The sequence below is a fragment of the Panulirus ornatus genome, chromosome 9 (genome assembly GCF_036320965.1).
Source record: "Panulirus ornatus isolate Po-2019 chromosome 9, ASM3632096v1, whole genome shotgun sequence".
Classification (NCBI taxonomy): domain Eukaryota; kingdom Metazoa; phylum Arthropoda; class Malacostraca; order Decapoda; family Palinuridae; genus Panulirus; species Panulirus ornatus.
The window spans coordinates 54,653,645-54,675,111 of record NC_092232.1 but is presented as its reverse complement, the minus strand read 5'-3'; the positions used below and the strand labels follow the sequence as shown (position 1 = coordinate 54,675,111).

The following is a 21,467-nucleotide window of genomic DNA, read 5'->3' as shown; positions in this document are numbered from 1 at the left end:
TCCGTGACACCGTGAGTGGTACAGAGTTACGGATCCGTGACACCGTGAGTGGCACAGAGTTACGGATCCGTGACACCGTGAGTGGTACAGAGTTACGGATCCTGTGACACCGTGAGTGGCACAGAGTTACGGATCCGTGACACCGTGAGTGGTACAGAGTTACGGATCCGTGACACCGTGAGTGGTACAGAGTTACGGATCCGTGACACCGTGAGTGGCACAGAGTTACGGATCCGTGACACCGTGAGTGGCACAGAGTTACGGATCCGTGACACCGTGAGTGGTACAGAGTTACGGATCCGTGACACCGTGAGTGGCACAGAGTTACGGATCCGTGCGGACCGTAGTCCGTGAGTGGCACAGAGTTTACGGATCGTGACACCGTGAGTGGTACAGAGTTACGGATCCGTGACACCGTGAGTGGTACAGAGTTACGGATCTGTGACACCGTGAGTGGTACAGAGTTACGGATCTGTGTACATATGCAATACTGTATTCAATACCATGAAATGTGAAGTGATAAACAGATACTGTTCCTGCTGGCTACGGTATGTGGAAGAGGAGTTGTATTTCCGGAGTATTTTCAAATGTATTATAGTCATGGCTACGAGTATGAACGAGTCCGGATTCGGCCTGTGTTTCATTTCAGTAATGTATCATTAACTCTCTCATATACACTCTGATGATCGACTGTAACATCCACCAAATGTCGTCCAGAAATTGGTAAATTTTTATCCAGGAAATTGGTAAATTTTTTGATAAGGTTTACGATGTAAAGAAATAGAAATTTACCCCTGTTTTATATAATATTCGAAATGGTAAAAGAACACCATGCTGTTCCTTCATGTCTTATCGTTCTAGTGATGTGAGAGGGACGGGTGTTGAGGATGAACGTGCGGTACAAGGCATAGAACAGTCCCAGTTCACGTATTGATCGTTCTGATCGACAATCCACCTGGGGGAAGTTCCCCGTTGGGGTAATATGGAATTGATTAATACCTGAATCTATTTTTTCCTTCCTCATAAGGTGATCAATCTCCCACGTCTTCAGACCAGGATTTCGACTTCTTTAAAACAGACCTTTGGGCTCCGTCGGTGTTGGGACCGGAACCCGGATGCCCACAAGGACAGACACACAAGTGCTTTCGTTCTGCCTGTAATGTCTTTTGTTTTTTCTTGGTTGAGAGACTACGTCAAGCGAGGCGGATGGAGGGTGATGGTGGCGGTGGGAATAGGATGAGTAAGATGGCCACATCTCGAATCTAATTAACCTTTTGTCTCATTTTCCTGCAGTTCTTGATATTCAGGCGTCAGCATGGGTTCAGATCCTCTGTCCTGTGATCTCCTTAACAGATTATATGGTAGGAATTATCTCTGAACTTACTTACTTGACGTCATGACTAGTACATAATGTTGCAGGTGTGGGGGAGTCAGTATGATGTTAAGGTATTCAATCTTGCGTGTTTACTGTAAATAGGAGAGTCAAACTCCCTTTCGGTATCTATTGATCCTGTGTTAGTAGGACCGGGTGTGTGTGTTTGTGTGTGTGTGTGTGTGTGTATATATACATATAAAGTTTTTTTTTTGCATGATGTTGCTAATGTCAGATAGATCGGCAAGTGTCCTTTAGCCACATGTCTTAATTCTAGAAAATCTTGTTCTAGTTCTTATAAGAGCGTCTTTGTAAACCAGAAGTTGATAGACCCAAAGTCATCGTCCGCTCCATCCATAGTGGTTTATGATACTGAGAATGTGTCTATGTGCTCCTGAGCGACTGTGGGCGGTGGTGATGGCGTCAGTGTAGATAAGGACGATATGTTCGACCTCTCGGCCTCTGAGTTAAGTTGTAAACCTATGAAGTTTGTGAGGATGGCAGGATGGAATACTAGGCTCAAAGGGATTCATTTCTCGCGGGGCAGGAGAGAGTAGCCGCTGTCTCAGATGGACAAGCTTATGAAGAGCAACAATTTCTGAAGTCATGTGGCATTTTTCTTGTGTTGTTTTGTTTTACGGTGGAGGCTCCAGTCACGGACACAAGCCCACATCAAGGCCGGGTCATAATTGGAATACGGAGGTTAATGAATGGGAAAAAGAAGAGACAATGGAAAGGAGGAAGTGAAAAACTCGTCTTTTAAAAGACATGAGAGGACAGAAATTTCCGTTTCATAATCTGTCTGTATTTCAGTTAAGACCCGGCCTTGATGTGGACTTTTGTCCGTAAATAGAGGCTCCAACGTCAAAAATAAAAAAAAATTGTTTTAAAAGAATGTCATCCGTTTAAGGAGATATTGTGGCGGGCTCTTTTTTTTTTTTTTTTTCTTGTTCGTGGGATGCGTTTGTCTAAAGGCATCCGGATACTAGTCGGAAGGTTGACCAGTTATTTTGTCATTGATTCTCAGAAGACCAAGTTCTTTCCGAGTGTTTGAAATCTTAGCTGTTCTGGGGAACCTGAAATGGTTTTCATAGATTCATTTGCATCTTCTCAAGGTTTTCAGGAGGACTTGTCTAAAAATGGCGTCTTGCAGATGGAGCAACAGAACTTGGCCTTAGTTGCGTGTTAGGTCTTGTGTCAGAAGTTCTACGAACAATTTTCCTGTGATTACTCTTGTGTTAAGATTGTCATGGGAGGGGTGTGGAGCTGTCATGGGAGGGGTGTGGAGCTATCATGGGAGGGGTGTCATGGGAGGGGTGTGGAGCTGTCATGGGAAGCGTGGGAATTTAAGATCATATGGTTCACGTAAAGGTGCTTTTTAGCACTTCAGTCTTCCTTACCCTACCCCTCAAAGTTTAGAAATACATCTCGATCCTCTCTGGAAGGAAATGTGTTGAAGAAAGTTTGAAAAATGAAACGGATATTTTACATCATATTCGCCTGTCCATTTTTCTCCAGCTGAATTTACCAAGAACTGAGGAACAATAATTCGATTAATATTTATGTGGCTTTTGTTGATTCAGTCGTGTCTTTAACGTACAGGTGAGGTCATGTGGTGCACACACACACACACACACACACACAAGCTCGCGGCCATCATCTAAGGACACAGGGAACCTCCTGGGCCAACATGGGATGTATGTGGGATTCAGCGGAATTACATGTAGCCCGGAGAAGCTTCATCATACTTGTGTCGGTCGACTTATTAAGGGGTCGAGGCTGTGTGAACCTGGCTGGGGATTCGTCGAGGTCACTCTCATGGTCTCGAAGCTTGGGAGATCACCGACATCGTCTCGTTCCCTGGCCTCTGTAGCTAAGACGAAGGTGTGGGATGCATCCAGACTTCAGGACATCGTGGTCTCGAATCTCTCGGGACGCATTCGAGTCTGGCAAGTCCCAGGTTGAATGTTGTAAGTTAAGAGTCGATTAGGTGAGTGAAGGTCGTCTCCCACGTCACTGACGAAGGCCAGGTGATGGTGGCCGGGCGCCGCTGGAGTTGAGCCTCCTCTACTCTGCAGGTCCGGTTTTTTGCCCTCAGATGTTGTTCAGAATATCAATAGCTCGAGCGTTCGCCGGGGAAAGAAGAAAAAAAAAAAAAAACCCACTTCAGTTCCCAGTGGTAAGGTTCACGTGTTGTAGGTTGTAACGGGACGATATTGCTCTGTTACCGCTACATAGTGTTAGCTGGCTCTCTGGTCGCTGGGGGATATGTGGAGTTGTTACACACTTCATTACCTGCTGATTCAGCGCAGGAGGAATTCCTGTGGACGACGTATGATGAGCAAAGATAACTCCTTCCGACTTTTAAGGAAGGTGGAGGGTGGGTAGTCTACCACTGAACTAAACAACGGTATTGTTCATTTTTCGTGCGTTGTGTAGACGCCTGCCAAAGCAAAACACTGATCCAAGATTAAACACATTTCTGAAGTCCAGCAACTGGCGTTCAGTGTAGTGCTGCTCTATGGATGGGATCAGTGTCTCTCATTTGTTTGGTGGTGTACTTGATAACCTCAGCTGAGGCTTTGGCACCCATACATCGTATGTGGTCATTGCAGGATCACTTCCTCCATGATGGAGATGATCATACGAAGGAATGCAAGCAGACTCCTGCCTGGGTTCTTTCGAGGTTGTTTGTGACGGTAGGAGATACCAGCAACTCGCATATTTGTATGGTGAAGGTTAGGTGGTATACAGATGATTCAGTGAGAATAACCTGCCAATTGTCAGTTTGATAATGGAGGCGCACATAACGCAAGTCGTGGACTTGAAGCAAACAAATTATCAAGTCTGTTCTCAAACGTGTCTACAGCATCGCTTTTAGAAATTCTACGTGGCAGGTCATTCCATATGTTAACAATTTTGTTGAAAATGAAGTACTTCGCCTCATTCGAGGTCACTTGTTTGCCCATGAATTTTTATCCATTACCATGAGTGAAATCAGATGACTCAAGTCTTAGTTTAACATCTTTTATACAAGTTTTTCGAATGTTTCCTTGACAAAAACATTGACCTCACCATCTAAACGTCCAAATATGCTCGGTTGATTCTCAAGAAAAGGTTTACCTTGATTATATAGTAGACTGGATCACTTCCATGTATTCCACACTTTTCTCCGGCTTTCTGGTAATCGTTATCATAGTATTTCCTATCCCTCTGATGCCTCATCCACTGTTGTCAGGGTAGGGGAGGTGTGTGTGTGTACTCTCTCGTTGTGTGACATGTTTTATGAGATCGCTCCTTCCGTCTTGCCGGTCCTCACTCACCCACCGTTGTTTGTGCAGGGAAATCGTTTACTGACTCACTACCACTTTGGTCAGGCATGTTCCTCATCGCTTGAGTGGTCGTCTTTCTTTTCATCTATCGTGTCATCTATCATGTCATCTATCGTGTCATCTATCATGTCATCTATCGTGTCATCGATCCTTTTTAATCAGCAAAGTCTTACTAAGCATCCGTCTGACACGACTGAACTTCATTTTCTCATCATTATGTTACAGAAATAATACCAGAACTCATACATGATTACTTTATTTCTTTTTTTAAGAATTCTTTTGATATTTGGGTTAATTTCTTGAGTTGTCTCTTTAAAAATGTAATTTTTGTCTCTTCAGTATTGATATGCATACTTTCCTGTTGGAGAATTTTCAGCTACCTCCATCTTTTTTCACCTTCAGTTCCTTCACCACATGCAAGAATGTTTTCGCTTATTTCCTCTGACATGATAATAATAGCAATGATAATGATAATGATAATAATAGTAATAATAATGATAATAATGATGATAATAATAATAATGATAATAATAATAATAATAATAATAATAATAATAATAATAATAATAATAATAATGATAATATTAATGATAACTGATGCTATATTTACCAAGAAAGTTCTACATACAATAATATCATGTCTTGGTTTACAATGTTACTTTACATGGGTTCCGATTCCTTGCTTCCCTCACTGTGGGTGGAAGCTTGAGTCGCTGGTCCTCCCATCTGACTGTGTGTGTGTGTGTGTGTGTGTGTTGCAGGTAGAGTGTCAGCGGTTCTTGGAGCCCTGGACGGCCTCATGCCTATGGTAATCTTCCCGCTCTACACGGCCGTCTTTCACTCCACCGTCGAGGTCTTCCCCGGGGCACAGTTTTTCTTCGGCTCCTCATCCAACCTGTTGATGGTCCTCATCTTCATGTAAGTTCCTCCTGTTGTTGACTCCACGTATCTAGACGGCAACATCCCACGTGAAATTATACCCTGATAACTTTTATCAACAATTTTGCCTTATCTGTAAATTTCTTGTCTTTAAACTTGTTGCAAATGAAAGTCACATAGTGTCCTTCATCTCCTGCTTCTCCCTCATACCTCAGCATACATTTTCATTCGAGTCACAGCCACACTTACAGATACAATCTGGCTCATTTCTCCACATATACACCATCAGTATCCCGGTCCTTAAAAGACTTGCCGTCTCTTGAATTTGGCCTCCTTCCACATCATTTCTAAGTAACACTATTTCATAAGTAATGTGATTTGTAAAGAGATTCTTCTGGTCTTAGTAACAGAGTTTTTTGTAAATAATGTGATTGTTTAAGGAGATTCTCCTGGTCTTCCCTTTAGCTTGGTGATGCTGATGGACAGGGCCGGAAACTACAGCGTGGAGACGGCCACCCCTCCACCTCCCAAAGGCCCAGTCAAGGAGAAGAGCCTCGTGATGCGCAAGGACTCCCGCTGGCTGATCGACGAGGAAAACAAGGGCAAGGTGCGGGTGGCCACCATACTCTTGTCCTCCGTCAACTTCAGCATCGAAGTGTCCAACATAGAGAGCAGCTTCGGCAAGCCTCTCGAACCCATCCAGGAGGAAGAGGAGGAGGAGGAGGAGGCGAAGGAGGAAGGAGGGGAGGAAGAGAAGGAAGGAGGGAAGGAGGAGAAGGAGGTGGAAGAGGAACAGCATGAGAGTGAAGGGGTAAAAGAGGAGGATGTGTCTTACGAAAACACGACCTATGTCGGCGACAACCCAGTCTAACGCTTACGCTCAGATAGTATGGAATTTATATATATGTATTTACATAATGTATATAGATTAGTGTATTGTACAAAGCGTTTGGAAACGTCTGTCATGCAAGAGAGTGTATAGGAAGAGCTCTCCATAGAAGACCGGGGGGCGTGCGTGCGGAGACATGACCTACAGTATTAAAACCTAAGTTATTGTACTTACCACGCACGATGGCGTGCGCTGAGCATCATCCATGACATTATATAATCGTGATCTAAGGTGCCTTAACCAGCCACTTGATCACGATGGTAAATTATCCCCATGTAAATATACCATTTAAGACCTACGATTAGGCATAGTTTACGATAGTATTTGTACTTAAGAAGTCCCACTGACCAAGGGAGTACTTTGAATCCACCTTAGATATTGAAACGGGCAAAAGAGGTGAAGTGTTATGGGGCGGTCTAGTTCACGGTTGGTAATGCCATCTGTTGGACGTGAGGGAAAACTATACCTTAGTTTCCTGGCTGAGGTGGACTCGGGGTACTACCTTGCCAGACGACTCGTGACGGGTGCTCTCTACTGGCCGTACCGCTGCTTGCCGACGACCCCTCCCTCACCCCCAGCTTGAGAATTAACTAGTACTTACCTGGAGCCTCCGAGGACGACCTCCTCCTGCTGTTACCTATCCTGCAGTCCCTTAGGCTCGGGTTCGATCCTAGCTGTTGGAGGTCTGTATATCATATATATATATATATATATATATATATATATATATATATATATATATATATATATATATATATATATATATATGCCTTTATAGGGGCATGAGTAACAGAAACGGCGATTCCCATCGCTCAGCAAACGTGGACTGATCACTTGTATTTGCTGGTGAGGTAAACAAAGCAGAGAGGCCACTGACTAAGGAGGGCAGACAGCGCAAGCTCAAGTCCCGCGGGGGCGTCGCGTCGGCTACGCTAAACACAGACTTCATGGTGTGTGTGTGTGTGTGTGTGTGTGTGTGTGTAAGACTCTGGTTAAACGACGCTGTTTACTTGTTCGCTATACATATAACGTTTATACCTGTAGTGGAGGGAGAGCGTGTCTCTGCTTCACTAATGATATATATACATATATATCACTTCGGAAGGAGTCAAGACGAACATATATAACTCTCGTTTCATGAGAGACTGATGTGTTATAGAGTCCTATACAGGTATATAGTGCCCTAGGTAGCTATAGAACTTTATATAGCTATTGTGTTATAGTGTCCTATACAGGTATATAGTGCTCTAGGAAGCTATAGGACTTTATATAGCTATTGTGTCCTGTTTAGCTATATTGTCTTGTATAGTGTCCTATACATCTATAGTATCCCATAGTTTATAGAACCCATATAGCTACAAGGTCTTACATAGCTACAGAGCCCTATAGAACTAATAGTGCTATATCAAAAAACCCCATCCCTTGTTTCTTTTTTAAGCTGCTATTTTTACGTTGTTGTACAATCCTTGAGGTTTCGACACACTTGTTTTAAGGGCAGGAAATCCTCGAGGGAAGCAAGCAAGCAAGCAACATGTGTATCTGTAAAATAATCTTTGTATATGTCAACAAAACACACAAGAAGGAAACATACAACTGTTTCACGAACATCAACACAGACACACGAACAAACAAATAAATAAGAAATTACTGAATTAGATCTTTCATTAATTACCAATTTCTTCAAGAAATTATTATGAAAAAAGGTGTTCGTCTTGAGGATTTAGAGTAGAAAATGTTACGGCCTTTGAACGGAACGGTTTGACCGCTGGACGTATGAGTGAATGGCTTGGTATTTGACTTCGATAATCATATCAAACGACACAAAGGTCAAGTTACTGATGCCTTTGTGTATCTGATGAGGTCTGAAGGTCAAACAACTTTGGATCTTAAAAAGAAAACTGGATTTGCAAAAATAGAGAAGGAACAAAAAATCAGGCAAGACAAACTGGTTTGCGTAAATTGGGTTAGATTCGGACAAGGTTTTCTATTAGGTTAAATTCTCTCTCTCTCTCTCTCTCTCTCTCTCTCTCTCTCTCTCTCTCTCTCTCTCTCTCTCTCTCTCTCTCTCCAGCATTTACGTCACCCAAAGCCAGCGAGGCTGGCATTCGCTCTTGAAAATGTCAGTCAATTACCAAAGATGACGTTTATGCTCCTTTTAGGAAGAGACATAACGTCATCAGTCAATTCTGGAGCCCGGATGTGTTACTGTGTACGTTCGTTATGTGGCCACTGGTGAAGGATGACTGATATAAAGCTACAGATGACAGGATTCAATGTAAATATCAACCAGAACCATTTTCAATGAATACCAGCATCACAGGAAGCAGTCTTCTCATGAACTGTGAACAGTCATTCAATACCAGCGTTTTATATCATTCTTGTCTGTTTCATTTGCGATTGTTGACATCAGTTGCCAGATGAATGTTTGTTATGGAAAATAGCATTGTGGTAAACAGTTTCATTTTCGTGTTTTCATCCGTGTCATTATTACATGTAAATATTTATACGTGTGATCCCTATAGAACCCCGACAGACCACGTCTGGAAAATGTACCAAAAGGAAACAATGTTCCCGTCCCTGAGTGAGTGAGTGAGTGAGGATTTGGTTGTGTATCATCGCTGCCAGCCAACCACCCGACTGCAGGGAACACCATAACTAGTGTTTCAGATTTAGCGAATAATAGAGGAAGATTTCCCTCGAGATGATAAGGCCCAGCTGGATCGCCGTGAAGCCCAGGTGAGAACAACTAGTTAGGAAAACAATGGTTAGGGAACAAGTGCTCGCCATTTTGATAATGTGTGACGACGTCATATTAACAGAAAACGAGATTTTAGTAAATAGATGGGCTTTGAACCAAATAGCGGTAAATAGAAATTATTCCTTTTATGAATAAGACATTAGTTTTTGCTGTTCTGGAGACGGAACTGTATGTAAGGCAAGAAGAACAGAAGAGCAAGTATGACCAGGGTGTGTAGAGTCAGTAGTGAGTATTGGTTAAGACGAAACTGAAGAGGAGGATGGTAAGCCAGGAGTGAGGTAGCGTATGGGCGGTTCAGCAATGTGTGTGTTTCTGGAACTAAGCAAGGATAGGAATAGGTAGAGACCTATCGTAGGTCGCCCTGCAGGATGCATGGAGGCAACATAATGGTTATATATACCCTGGTAGATAAAGATAAACTGCTTAATTCCCTTCCGAAGGACCTTAAGTGAAATTGATTACGTTCACTACATAACCTTCATTTTCTTGAACACTTAGAATCCCATTTACTTTTTCTCAGATCACCAATATGGTTCTCGTGGAGATATCTGTTACTGTTTCTGTGGTTTTCTTTCTGCAGGGATTTTAGTGAATCTTTTGTCGTAGTCCTCGACGGCTGTAAAGACCTTTGGAGGATGTGGTTTAAGTCTTTGCGTTCTGAACTTCCTTCCACTGGTTTTCCTTCTGTCTGTTCTCCAATGCGCAATATCTTTCTTGTTGTTCAATCGCGGTAGTCGCTGATGAAGCGACTTCTTTCTCTTATCCTATGATCATTGGTGTTCCTCAGGGCTCTGTCCTATCGCCTCAACTCTTTTTCTCTCCATAAATGATCTTCCTTCAACCTCCATCCATATTCACTCTTATGCTGGTCATTCTGCCCCTCATAATTCAACTCATTGTCCCTCCCCTTCAGACTCCTATGTTTGTTCTTCCACTGAACATGATTTCCCATCAAACCAGTGGAACATTCGAAGTGGAGAAGCGGTTAGCCATACCTCCGAACCTCTCCTGGACACCCTTGCCCCACGACACAAAATCTGCTTCCTTAAAGCTGTGGGTGTTATATAGTTACCAAACAACTCTTCCCGTGAACAGCTGCTTGATAACTACATGGATTTTATTCTACCCAAGATGGAGTACTAATTGTGCTTGTATGTTGGGTCTGCGTTTCTTTCACTTCTAAGTTAAAGTGGAATTAAAAGCCTTTGTAACTCTCGTGCTGTCACCTCTCTTCAACCTCCTGTTTGCCGTGTTGTTGGTGGCCTTTCCTTGCTCTAAAGGTATTACCCCGGTCACTGGCCTTGTGGTCCGTGTGCGTGTGTCCCAGCCACTAAGGCCTGGATCCGCGGCACGCGCCCAGTGCTGCTGCTTACCATAGTTTGTGTGTGGACGCCGGTCGCACGAGGATTAACTATTAGGATTCTTTTGTTTCCTCTTTCCTCTTCTTATAACATTTCCACCTTGGAGCCTCGGGGTCTACGAACACACGAGGAGCTCAGATTACATCTTCATTGTATTTTGTTCTCATTTTCTTTCTCATTTTTATTTTTTATTCTAAACTTTCATCCGAGATGGTCAAGAGTGGCGTACGTCTTTTGTCCGCGCCAACGAAAATTGTATTAATAACTTCACATTTTGATTCCCTCAGGAAGTTTACTAGAGTCGCTAGGGTCACAGAGTCTTATCTTCGGTACACTTTTATCTCAGACTCGTCTAGCGTGATCCCAGCTGAGCTCACGCGGGTTCTGGGATCAACCGAGCTTAGCTGTATTTCAGCTTGATGAAATTCCTCCTCCAGCCCTGGTTTCCATTTGCAGTTGTAACATTTTATATATATATATATATATATATATATATATATATATATATATATATATATATATATATATATATATTACGTTTTCTAACTACATGCAGAGATGGAACCCTATTGTTTACTTCACTCGACCACAGATATTGTTTGCCTTTCGTCTCTTGCATCAGTGAATTGCGCTATGAAGGCATCCGCCTGGGGAATGCGCTGCGGCATTACCCTGACGGGGTCCACACTATATAAGTCTCATGGAACTTCATTTTGACCGGCTGCCTTCTCTCTCTCTCTCTCTCTCTCTCTCTCTCTCTCTCTCTCTCTCTCTCTCTCTCTCTCTCTCTCTCTCTCTCTCTCACACACACACATACATGTCTAGCGCCACTACTTTGTTCATTGTCTCTACGTATGATTTTCTGTATGAATATACTTCTCCACCGACCTTATTACCATCCTTGTTTACCCGTCTGCACTCGGGTCATGCAAATGCTTGTGTTGTCTTCCTGCGTGGGGGATGGCCTTCCCATAACTCATGTTTACCGCGACTTTGAAAAAAAAACAAAAAACGTTCCGTTGTCTCTCGTCTCGATGCTTCCCACGTCTGTTAACGGCCCGTTAGTTCTCTTTGTCTCCAGTGTTGGAGGAGCTGGAGTGATGGCTGGATGTTGGTTATGGCTGCCAAGACAGTGGCTGCGACCATCTGTTGGTCGTGGGATACGGTGGGTTAGAGAATGGTATGCATGGTAGGTGTGCTTGGGAGTGCTCGAGACGGGGGTGAGCTGACGTGGGTGGTAGGGTCTTGGTTGCTTGATTAGTTGCCTTGGGGGAGCGGGGAGTGGGGCTGGGGGGGAGGGGGGTTAAGGGGTAAAGGGAGGGTGGGGGCACGACGACGCAGGAGGCAGCCCAGGGTGGGCACAGAGCCCCATGTAGGAAGAACGCTCCCCAGTTGAAGGAGACCAGAAAGGTCACTTGTATACCCGCCTGGCCCCTCTAGTTATTCAGACCAACTGGCTCGTCTACAGTTATGACTTGAAGCACATCCCAGCCACCAGATGTCACTGGCCAGCCTCCCTGACGACTGCATATAACGTTCTGGAACACCCCTCCCTCCTCCTCCTCCTCCACCACCCTCCCTGATCTTCAAGGCAAAGTAGGTAAGAAAAAAAGAAGTGAAGAAAAAAAGCGAAGAAACATTCGAATAAATTACGTGTGTCTGAGTTGATTCATCAGTTACGAATAAATTTCTCATGATGGTGCGGTGAGTTGCCGGGTCTGCCATCATTCTTCCTCCTCCACTAGTGATACATCCAGTGGCCAAATGATCATTCCTCAGGTTTCTGTCCAGGGGAATGTGGTGTCCAGGAGGGAAGACCAGACTTGGTCTGTTGGGAGTCGACCTGTGGATGGTAGGTGTTGGCAGTGTGGTTCGTATGGTAGGTGTTGGTAGTGCATTATGTATGGTAAGTGTTGATTATGTATCATGTATGATTAGTGTTGGTAGTGTGACATGTATGGTTGGTGTTGGCAGTGTTATGTATTGGCAGTGTATCTTGTGTGGTAGATGTTGGCAGTGTGACGTATGGTAGGTGTTAGCAATGAGGCATGTATGGTAGAGGACTAAGATATGGTGGGTTAGAGAATGGTATCTATGGTAGGTGATTGTTGTATCCATATGGTGAGTGACGTATATTATCCATGGTAGGTGGTAGTGTGGTATAGATGATAGATGACAGTATGGTAGGAATAATGATAATGATCAGTTAATTGAATTAAGGCAGCCACTGGCTGAAAATGCACGGTTGAAGTATCACAGAACTGGGAGGTCATGATAGGAAGTAATTAATCGATCACACAAGAGCTTAAGATCAAGATGGAGGCTGGATACTTCTGCTCTCTGGATAAGTACATGAGTGAGGTACATATGTACACAGTCAGAGTAGCAGATATACAGGAAGTTTTACCCAGTAAAGTGTATGGTTTGTACATTTTGTGCCTAATGATGATTATGGCAACATTAAGCTATGAATGGTTATACAGTGGTTCAGTTACAGTAATACTGTAGTTGACATATATAATGTATTTAGTGGTGAATATTACATGATGAATAGTTTCATTTGGTTGAGTTACAGTAGTTGACATACGCATAACTAAGAGAGAACTCTGTTATTTGTTTGCTTAATTGTGCCATTGTTCATGGACTGTTGGTAATGTTCACAATGGAAGGTACAGGACTATTCTTGCGTCTGTCTGTCGAGCTCTGTAAGAACATAAGGTGGGACACACAAGACGATTGTGGCGACGGACGACGGTTAGCGGAGGTGAGGCGTCGAGGGGAAGGAGGTCTCGCTGACGAGTTGTGTCAGCAATTTATTGCCAGACTGCCATGTGAGCTGCTGATGTTGGTCGGAGAGGATGAGCAGGTTTTGCAAGATGAGGAGGACCTCTTGACCGATGGTAGGTGGTGTACACAGGATGGTCCTGCATGCTCCTTTCTGCACTCTGCCCAGCTGGTGCCTCTGTGTGCACAGACCAGGCTGGGGAGGCGGAGGTGAGTCTAGGTAGAGTGAAGATGGTAAAGACATTGACGTGCACACATGGTGGAGCACCGAGGAGGTAGGTACGCTAACCTTGCTGGATTTCAGTGTCATGGTGTTTACTGTTGGCGACCACAACTCTGACCCCCTGTAAACCACAGACTTCCTCTACTTACCTTCTCACTGAGTCACTGCTCCACTAGTTCACTGGTCAAGATATCATCAAACATATGCTCGAGTTCACTGTTAAATACATTTCATCAGAAATTGACAAAATCTTGTATGAAGACGGAACGGCCAATCAAGACCTAATCCAATTATCCAGGTGGGGGGAAGGGGTTAGTGGGGAAGGAGGGGGGGAATGGTTGGCGTGGGGGGAAAGACGTGTCGACAGTCGACCTCTGGCGGCTCGAGAACACAAGTGACAAGCGTTCCTTACCATCAAGGGTTGGAGGTTTATGCGTGTCAGGTGACAGTGTGGTATGCATGGTAGGTGACGGTGTGGTATACATGGTAAGTGACTGTGGTATGCATGGTAGGCGAGTGGTAATGCATGGTAGGTGACGGTTTGGTATATATGGTAGGTGACGGAGTGGTATGCATGGTAGGTGACGGTGTGGTATACGTGGTAATTGACGGTGTGGTATACATGGTAAGTGAGTGTGGTATGCATGGTAGGTGACGGTGTGGTATACATGGTAGGTGACGGAGTGGTATGCATGGTAGGTGACGGTGTGGTATACATGGTAGGTGACGGTGTGGTATACATGGTAGGTGAGTGTGGTATGCATGGCAGGTGACGGTGTGGTATACATGGTATGTGAGTGTGGTATGCATGGTAGGTGACGGTGTGGTATACATGGTAGGTGAGTGTAGTATGCATGGTAGGTGACGGTGTGGTATGCATGGTAGGTGAGTGTGGTATGCATGGTAGGTGACGGTGTGGTATGCATGGTTGGTGACGGTGTGGTATACATGGTAGGTGAGTGTAGTATGCATGGTAGGTGACGGTGTGGTATACATGGTAGGTGAGTGTGGTATGCATGGTAGGTGACGGTGTGGTATACATGGTAGGTGAGTGTGGTATGCATGGTAGGTGACGGTTTGGTATACATGGTAGGTGACGGAGTGGTATGCATGGTAGGTGACGGTGTGGTATACATGGTAGGTGACGGTGTGGTATACATGGTAGGTGAGTGTGGTATGCATGGTAGGTGACGGTGTGGTATACATGGTAGGTGAGTGTGGTATGCATGGTAGGTGACGGTGTGGTATACATGGTAGGTGAGTGTAGTATGCATGGTAGGTGACGGTGTGGTATGCATGGTAGGTGAGTGTGGTATGCATGGTAGGTGACGGTGTGGTATGCATGGTTGGTGACGGTGTGGTATACATGGTAGGTGAGTGTAGTATGCATGGTAGGTGACGGTGTGGTATACATGGTAGGTGAGTGTGGTATGCATGGTAGGTGACGGTGTGGTATACATGGTAGGTGAGTGTGGTATGCATGGTAGGTGACGGTGTGGTATACATGGTAGGTGAGTGTGGTATGCATGGTAGGTGACATCATGGTAGTGATCTTCCTTCTGGTGAACGCCATCTGTTTAGTGCCTCCTCTAATATCTAAGTTGTCATTCAGACTCAGTTGTCTCATGTTCTCACTCGCCATCTTCTCATAGCCAGTACTGACCTCAGCTCACGAGGCCGGTTTACCGGTGGTGTCTGTGTTTATTCCGACATCAACACACCTGTTGCACGCCTCGAGGACCTGGAGTCCCCAAACTTTGATATTATCTGGCTCAAGGTCCGTCTTACAACTACCTCCGTTTTCCTTTGTTTCACCAACTGTTCTACATGTTCTATGACTTTTTTCCTTTTTTTTTTTTTCGTCCATCTGACATCCTTTCCTCCGCAAGCAGATATCCTCCACCTCGGGGATATTAACGTACAACGAAGGACGCGGTTGAAATCCTCCCAAAAGGATGGTGGGGGAATTAAAGTCCCCACTTTCTCCATTCTCGATGATCTAGAGCAAATTATGACCCACCTCAGCCATACCCCTGACCGCTGTGACCACTCGCCTAATATTCTGGAACTGTTTTTTCACCTCTGATCCTTGGCGCTCTAGCTACACAATCTCTCCCCAAGTTGCTTCATCCGACCACACTCTCATAAATTTAACTGGAAGTCCTCTTACGTCGAACTTTCTTTTCCTCCTGAACCGATCATCCGTTTATACAAAGGATTAATCCGTCCTTGTATGGAGTACAGCTCTCACATCTGGATGCTTTTAGCTCTACACTCTTACTTGACAGAATGGAGTCGAAAGCGGTCCGACTTTTCAACTCATCCAGGCTAACTTCAAAACTTGACCCACTTGCCCTACGCCACATTGTTGGTTTACTTTCCCTCTTCTACAGGTATTTCTTTGCTTTTTGCTTCCATGCGCTGGCTGCTTGTGACCACGCAATACTGGGCAAGCTGCTGCGTCACATGACTACCGTGTGGCCATGGGCAACTCAAGGGTGGGCCGTTTTGATAACTGTTTCTTTCCTTATATTTCAAAGCTTTGGAACTATCTACCCTATCATATCTTTAGCAATGGCTGTGACTTGGCACTTTTTAAAGAAACAGGTTTTTCACTTCCTCCAGTATTCGTAAATACGTTTGTCTCTTTTTTCCCCTTTCATTGACGTCTTTACATTTCAATGAAGGCCCGGCCTTGATGTGGACTTTTGTCTGTATTTGGAGTCTCCAACCTAAAAAAGGAAAAAAAAGTTAGGTGACTGTGTGGTATGCATGGCAGTTGACAATAGGGTATGCATGATATGCGACAGTGTGGTGGTATGCATGATAGGTGACGTTGTGGTATGCATGGTAGGTGACAGCGCGGTAAGCATGGTAAGTTATGGTGTTGTATGGATAATAGTTGACATTACGAATGGCAGGTGACTGAGTGGCATGGATGTTAGATGACAGTATAGCAATTGACTGAGTGGCATGGATGGTAGATGACAGTATAGTATGCATAGTAGGTGACATTGTCACGCGTGATGTGCCAGGGTTTGGTAAGCATGTTTGGTGAGGACACTTTGTGTATGGTAAGTAAGGTCATCCCAGGCAGGTACGGGAGTGGAAGGAACGGTGAGTGAAGGCGTATGTGCACGGTCGTTGTCTTTGCCTCTCTTGGTAAGTGAAGGTCCGGCGTTCATGGTCGGTGAAGGTGCGACTTGCATCGTGGATGAAGGTGTGGCGTTCATGATGGGTGTGGTTGCCTGGTAGTGACCATGTAGGGTTGAGGTGTGGCCTCTGCACCAGCTGTTATGGCGCAGCAAAGTCTCGTCCTCGTCACATGGGTCTAAAGAAGTGGACCATCAAGGCCAAGTCTCGATTCTTGGGCCCCAAGGACGGCCTACCGAGGAACGATTTATGGATAATGTTTTTTTCCCGTGAGTTCTATAAGCGAGTCGCTAAACATCACAAAGATCTCTTGATAGATGTCTTTGCTCGAGTCGTCATCTCTGGACATCTTTTTTCGTAGTCTTGGTTTTCTTGCGTCACAATAGCCTCCAACACTCTGGTGTACGAAATACTCCTCTCCTGCTTTCAGAAGTTGACTTTTCTTTCGAATGTATTCGTTACTTCGTCCGCTAATGCTTCCTTCATCCCCTTCCCACATACATTAGATTTCTCATGGTACAGGAAGATGGTTGTAGCTTCACCTCTGCTGTCAAGCAGGGCAACACGAGAATAACCAAGGATAACCTGTCCTATCATGTGATACAAATGACATTCACTGGCAGACATTGCTTATAAATCAGATCATCATTTAGGTCCAAGCTGGCCTTCCTCTCGTACACCTGAAGGGTTTTTTTATGGCAATACAGATTCAAGCGAAGCGTTCGCAACGGTAGGCCGAGTGGCGCCACCTGATATGCTATGTATTTGTATTTCATTATATGTAAATATGTGCAGAAAGACTATTTCACGACTGTGTTCTCCTTTGCGAACTTCGTGTGCTGATATATGACTATATTTTCATGACAAGTGTAAGATATAGTTCTTCCAGCCAAGTTAGACCTGTACACTGGTAATCCTAGATTATCACGCAAGTTAGTCTTTTGGGATTATCCCAATAGCTTACACTGGATTATAACTTTTATCTTGGTACTCGAGGGGAATAGAAAATTGCTTTTCCTTTATGCTTCACACAGGAATCGCCTGTAATTCTTTATTCTTCATGTACAGAAAATATACTTTCATCATGTTCAGGCGTTAGTATTATCGGCACTGCAGATAATCTACGTTAATCATCAGTGTAAAGCAAACATTGATTTACGTGGCTTTGTACTTTGCCTGCAAGCACTACTGACTCACACATATATAGATCTTAAGACTTCTTGTCGTCCTCAAATGGTAGGTCTTACTTTTCAACAGTTTTCAACACAGTGCTTTCTTCACTCATGAATACGAAGGGAATTTGCTCATCCTTTCCACATCTTGGCGAGAATTTGAACAAAAGTGTGGTCACGCGTAAGCTGGCATGTGTAGTTGTTAACAGATGTGTGAGCTGGTTTGGGCAGGTGGGATTTGTGTGTATGCAAAGGTGTGACATGTGGGTAGATAATGAACAGCAGTGGGCGGTCGGAAACATGTATTGGTAGATGTGAATTGGTGTGGGCTGAAGTGTGACAAAGTACGTGTCAGAGTGAAAAATTTTGGTGGGTATAAACAGATGCGGACAAGTGCTGGCAGATGTGAGCGGCTGTGGGCGAGAGTAATGTGGATATATATATGGGAACGACTTGAGTAGGTGTGCCTTAATGTAGGCGAGAAATCCCATAAAAAAAGGTAAATTCGATTTTCATTGGTTATTAATACGTAATCAGAGAGTTTGGGTCAAGTCAAATTAAGAGAAACAGAAATATTCTTTGTGTTGGGATAATCCAGGCATGTTCACAGACGTAACACTAAATACTATACAGAAAAAGGCGGTTCTGTCTGTTGCCAGGAAGTTGCCAGACGCACGATACTACCCCCCTTCCCCCATACACAGCTGTCATTCATCCATTTCCATGGCATAACAGAAATTGCTGGTTGCCGGGGGAAAACATTTTCGGGAAAGTACGTTACTGATGGGCGGGAAGGTTGTGGTGGCATTGTAAGAGGTATGAAGAAGGGAATATCAAATGTGAGTGCCCGTGCCACTGAACACTGTCATTCCGCCGTTCCCGCGCTGTTGTGAGAGCGTCTACTCGAAGTGTGTCGGATTACAAAAGTCGCCAGTTAGCTGGTCAGCGTCAGCATTCATTTGAGTCTTTGGTGTATATGTGATGTGATTTGTGTTCCTTAGCAGAGGCTACTAAACGAGAGCCTGAAGGGTCCGAATCTGCTCGTGCGATTCAATAGTCTTAGAATCTGAATTAAGATATAGAAAAAAGATTTCTGAAAGTTTTGTCCAGCGTCTACCGCCACCACAGCTAACAGGGGTCAATACTGGATCAAGAGCTTAAATGAAAATGAAAGAAAATTGTGCAGAATTATAGAATTTCCTTTTTCTTTGGAGACACCTAAACTGAGGTTAGGTTAGTCTCTCGTCGTAATGCACACATATATCACCTGCATTCTGCGTGCAGGTCTACAGAACACAATTGCATTTAAACTTCCTTCAAAGTGAGTATGTTCAGGAAGGTATTTTAGCCATAGAACCGCACGCTTCAACACACACACACACACACACACACACACACACACACACACACTGCTTTCTGCATGGTACACACGCACCAGCACGCTGAAGTCATAAAACTACGAGAGCCAATACCACGCCAACATATTATCATCATCCTACCTAGAAAAGATAACCTCCAACACCCAACTTTAGCCATTAGCATTAGATTTGTTTTTGAAAAAAAAAATCATTCTCTTGCCTCAGTATTCCGACTGAGTGCAGTTCATGCGACGGGTGTATATATATATATATATATATATATATATATATATATATATATATATATATATATATATATTTATATATATATATATAATACTTAGTCGCTGATTCCTGCGTTAGCGAGGTAGTGCAAGGAAACAGACGAAAGAATGACCCAACCCACCCACATACACGTGTGTATATATATATATATATATATATATATATATATATATATATATATATATATGAAACTGCCTCTCACTGATCCTCACAATTTCTGCCTCCCCGATACTGCAAAATACGTAATATTCATGACTGCTGGTTACCCAACGTTATGAATATGGCTTGCAGTCAGCTCCTCTGATGGCAAGCAGAATTTGACCATCACCTTCACAGACTTGTTTATAGAAAAACCGTTATTAGAGATGGCTATCGTTAGGCAGCTGTTAGACTAGGAATGTTAGTTTATAAGAGTACGTAAGCACTGTCAGGTTGTTTGTTGCGTAAGTGGGGTAAGGTGAGGCGACTTTAAGCAACGTGTAGTTAAACCATAATATTCTCAGTTCTCCCACTGAGTTCACGGACTCGAATATTTTCTCCAGAGTTCATTAGCAATTGTGAGTGAGTTCATGAGGGGTTAATACGCGAGAATATATATATATATATATATATATATATATATATATATATATATATATATATATATATATATATATATATATATATATATATATATATATATATATATATATATGTGTGTGTGTGTGTGTGTGTGTGTGTGTGTGTGTGTGTGTTTAAGCTTGAATGGAAAGGTGAGGTAGGAGTGAGAGGAGAGGTGTGAGGGAGGAGTGAGCATGGAAGGTCCAGACGGGAAGGGTTGGAGGCGTCATGAGGCCACACCGGGCCATGCAGGAGGACCTCCCGCGGGTGTACCCACCCTCATAAATCCTCTACTTTATGTCCTCCGCCTGGGGGATAGAGGAGGGGCTAGACATGACTAGAAAGGGGACGGGCAGCAGGCATAACTAGAGGACGACGAGAGGGGGGGAATGGAAAGGACAGACACGGCGACAGGGATAGAGGAAATGATAAAGCAGTGAGGGAATAACTAACGGAGAATAGGTAACGATGGAGATAAAGTCGATATCCTTATATATCAAGAACTGGCTACTCAGCCAAACGGGTTATACTCAGGAATGCTTTACTGCTGTGAGGAGGGGCACTGGAACCCACCAGCGTGTGGGGGAGGAGGACTTGAGCCCATCACAGAGTGAGGAGGAGTACTGGAGCTTACCAGTGTGTGGGGAGGAGGAGAGCTGACCCCACCAGGGGTACTTACTGTACGTACACGGTGGTGAAATAAAGGAAAGTAGACCTACTGACCCTACACAGGTGAGAATGGAAGGTAGACGTACTGACCATCAACAGGTGACACAGAAAGGTAGACCTACTGACCATACCCACAGATGACAAAGTAAACTAGACCTACAGACGGTATGCATAACTGACATGTTGGGTGAAGGTCCTCTGACGGTGCGAGGTACAGGTGATGAATGGGCACAACGGTACACTGATCTGAGAGAGAGCAGCCCACCTCCGTGGGAGAGGCAGGTACAGTGTACCGTGCTGCTTGAGAGGGTACAGTCACCAGCCTCATATTTCTCACCGGGACTCACCATTGTTGGATCTCATTGTATATGCTGAAGAGAGAGATTCTTCGTAATGCATACAAGCTTTTGCACTTTAAGTCGCTGTGCAGACACGGGGCGCGCAAAACATATGATTGCCTGTGTGAAAGAATAACGCCTTTAATGTTTAATGCATGCAAGCATGCACGCACGCACGCACGCATGCATACTGCAAAAGCATGCACGTCTACCATAAATTCTCCCCTGACAGCTGATAGCATCGGCACACATCTGGTTGTGAGGGTCGCCTATCTTGGTGATGTGTTGATGGTG

The 21,467-nt window shown here is 44.2% G+C and overlaps 2 protein-coding genes across 2 annotated transcripts in view; both read left to right on the top strand.

Annotated features, from left to right (window-relative positions):
- The window catches only part of LOC139750431 (probable peptidoglycan muropeptide transporter SLC46), a 33,826-nt gene extending 25,708 nt beyond the window's left edge, over positions 1 to 8,118 (top strand). The window contains exons 5-6 of the mRNA XM_071665231.1: positions 5,466 to 5,622; positions 6,049 to 8,118. Of these exons, the coding sequence (XP_071521332.1) occupies positions 5,466 to 5,622; positions 6,049 to 6,454 (563 nt within the window). The 3' untranslated portion in view covers positions 6,455 to 8,118. The remainder of the gene's footprint in view (positions 1 to 5,465; positions 5,623 to 6,048) is intronic.
- Positions 8,119 to 9,063: 945 nt separating this feature from the next.
- Positions 9,064 to 21,467, top strand: part of LOC139750430 (galactosylgalactosylxylosylprotein 3-beta-glucuronosyltransferase 2-like) — a 230,734-nt gene continuing 218,330 nt past the window's right edge. Inside the window, exon 1 of the mRNA XM_071665227.1 lies at positions 9,064 to 9,208. The gene's annotated coding sequence lies outside the window, so the exon portion shown is untranslated. The remainder of the gene's footprint in view (positions 9,209 to 21,467) is intronic.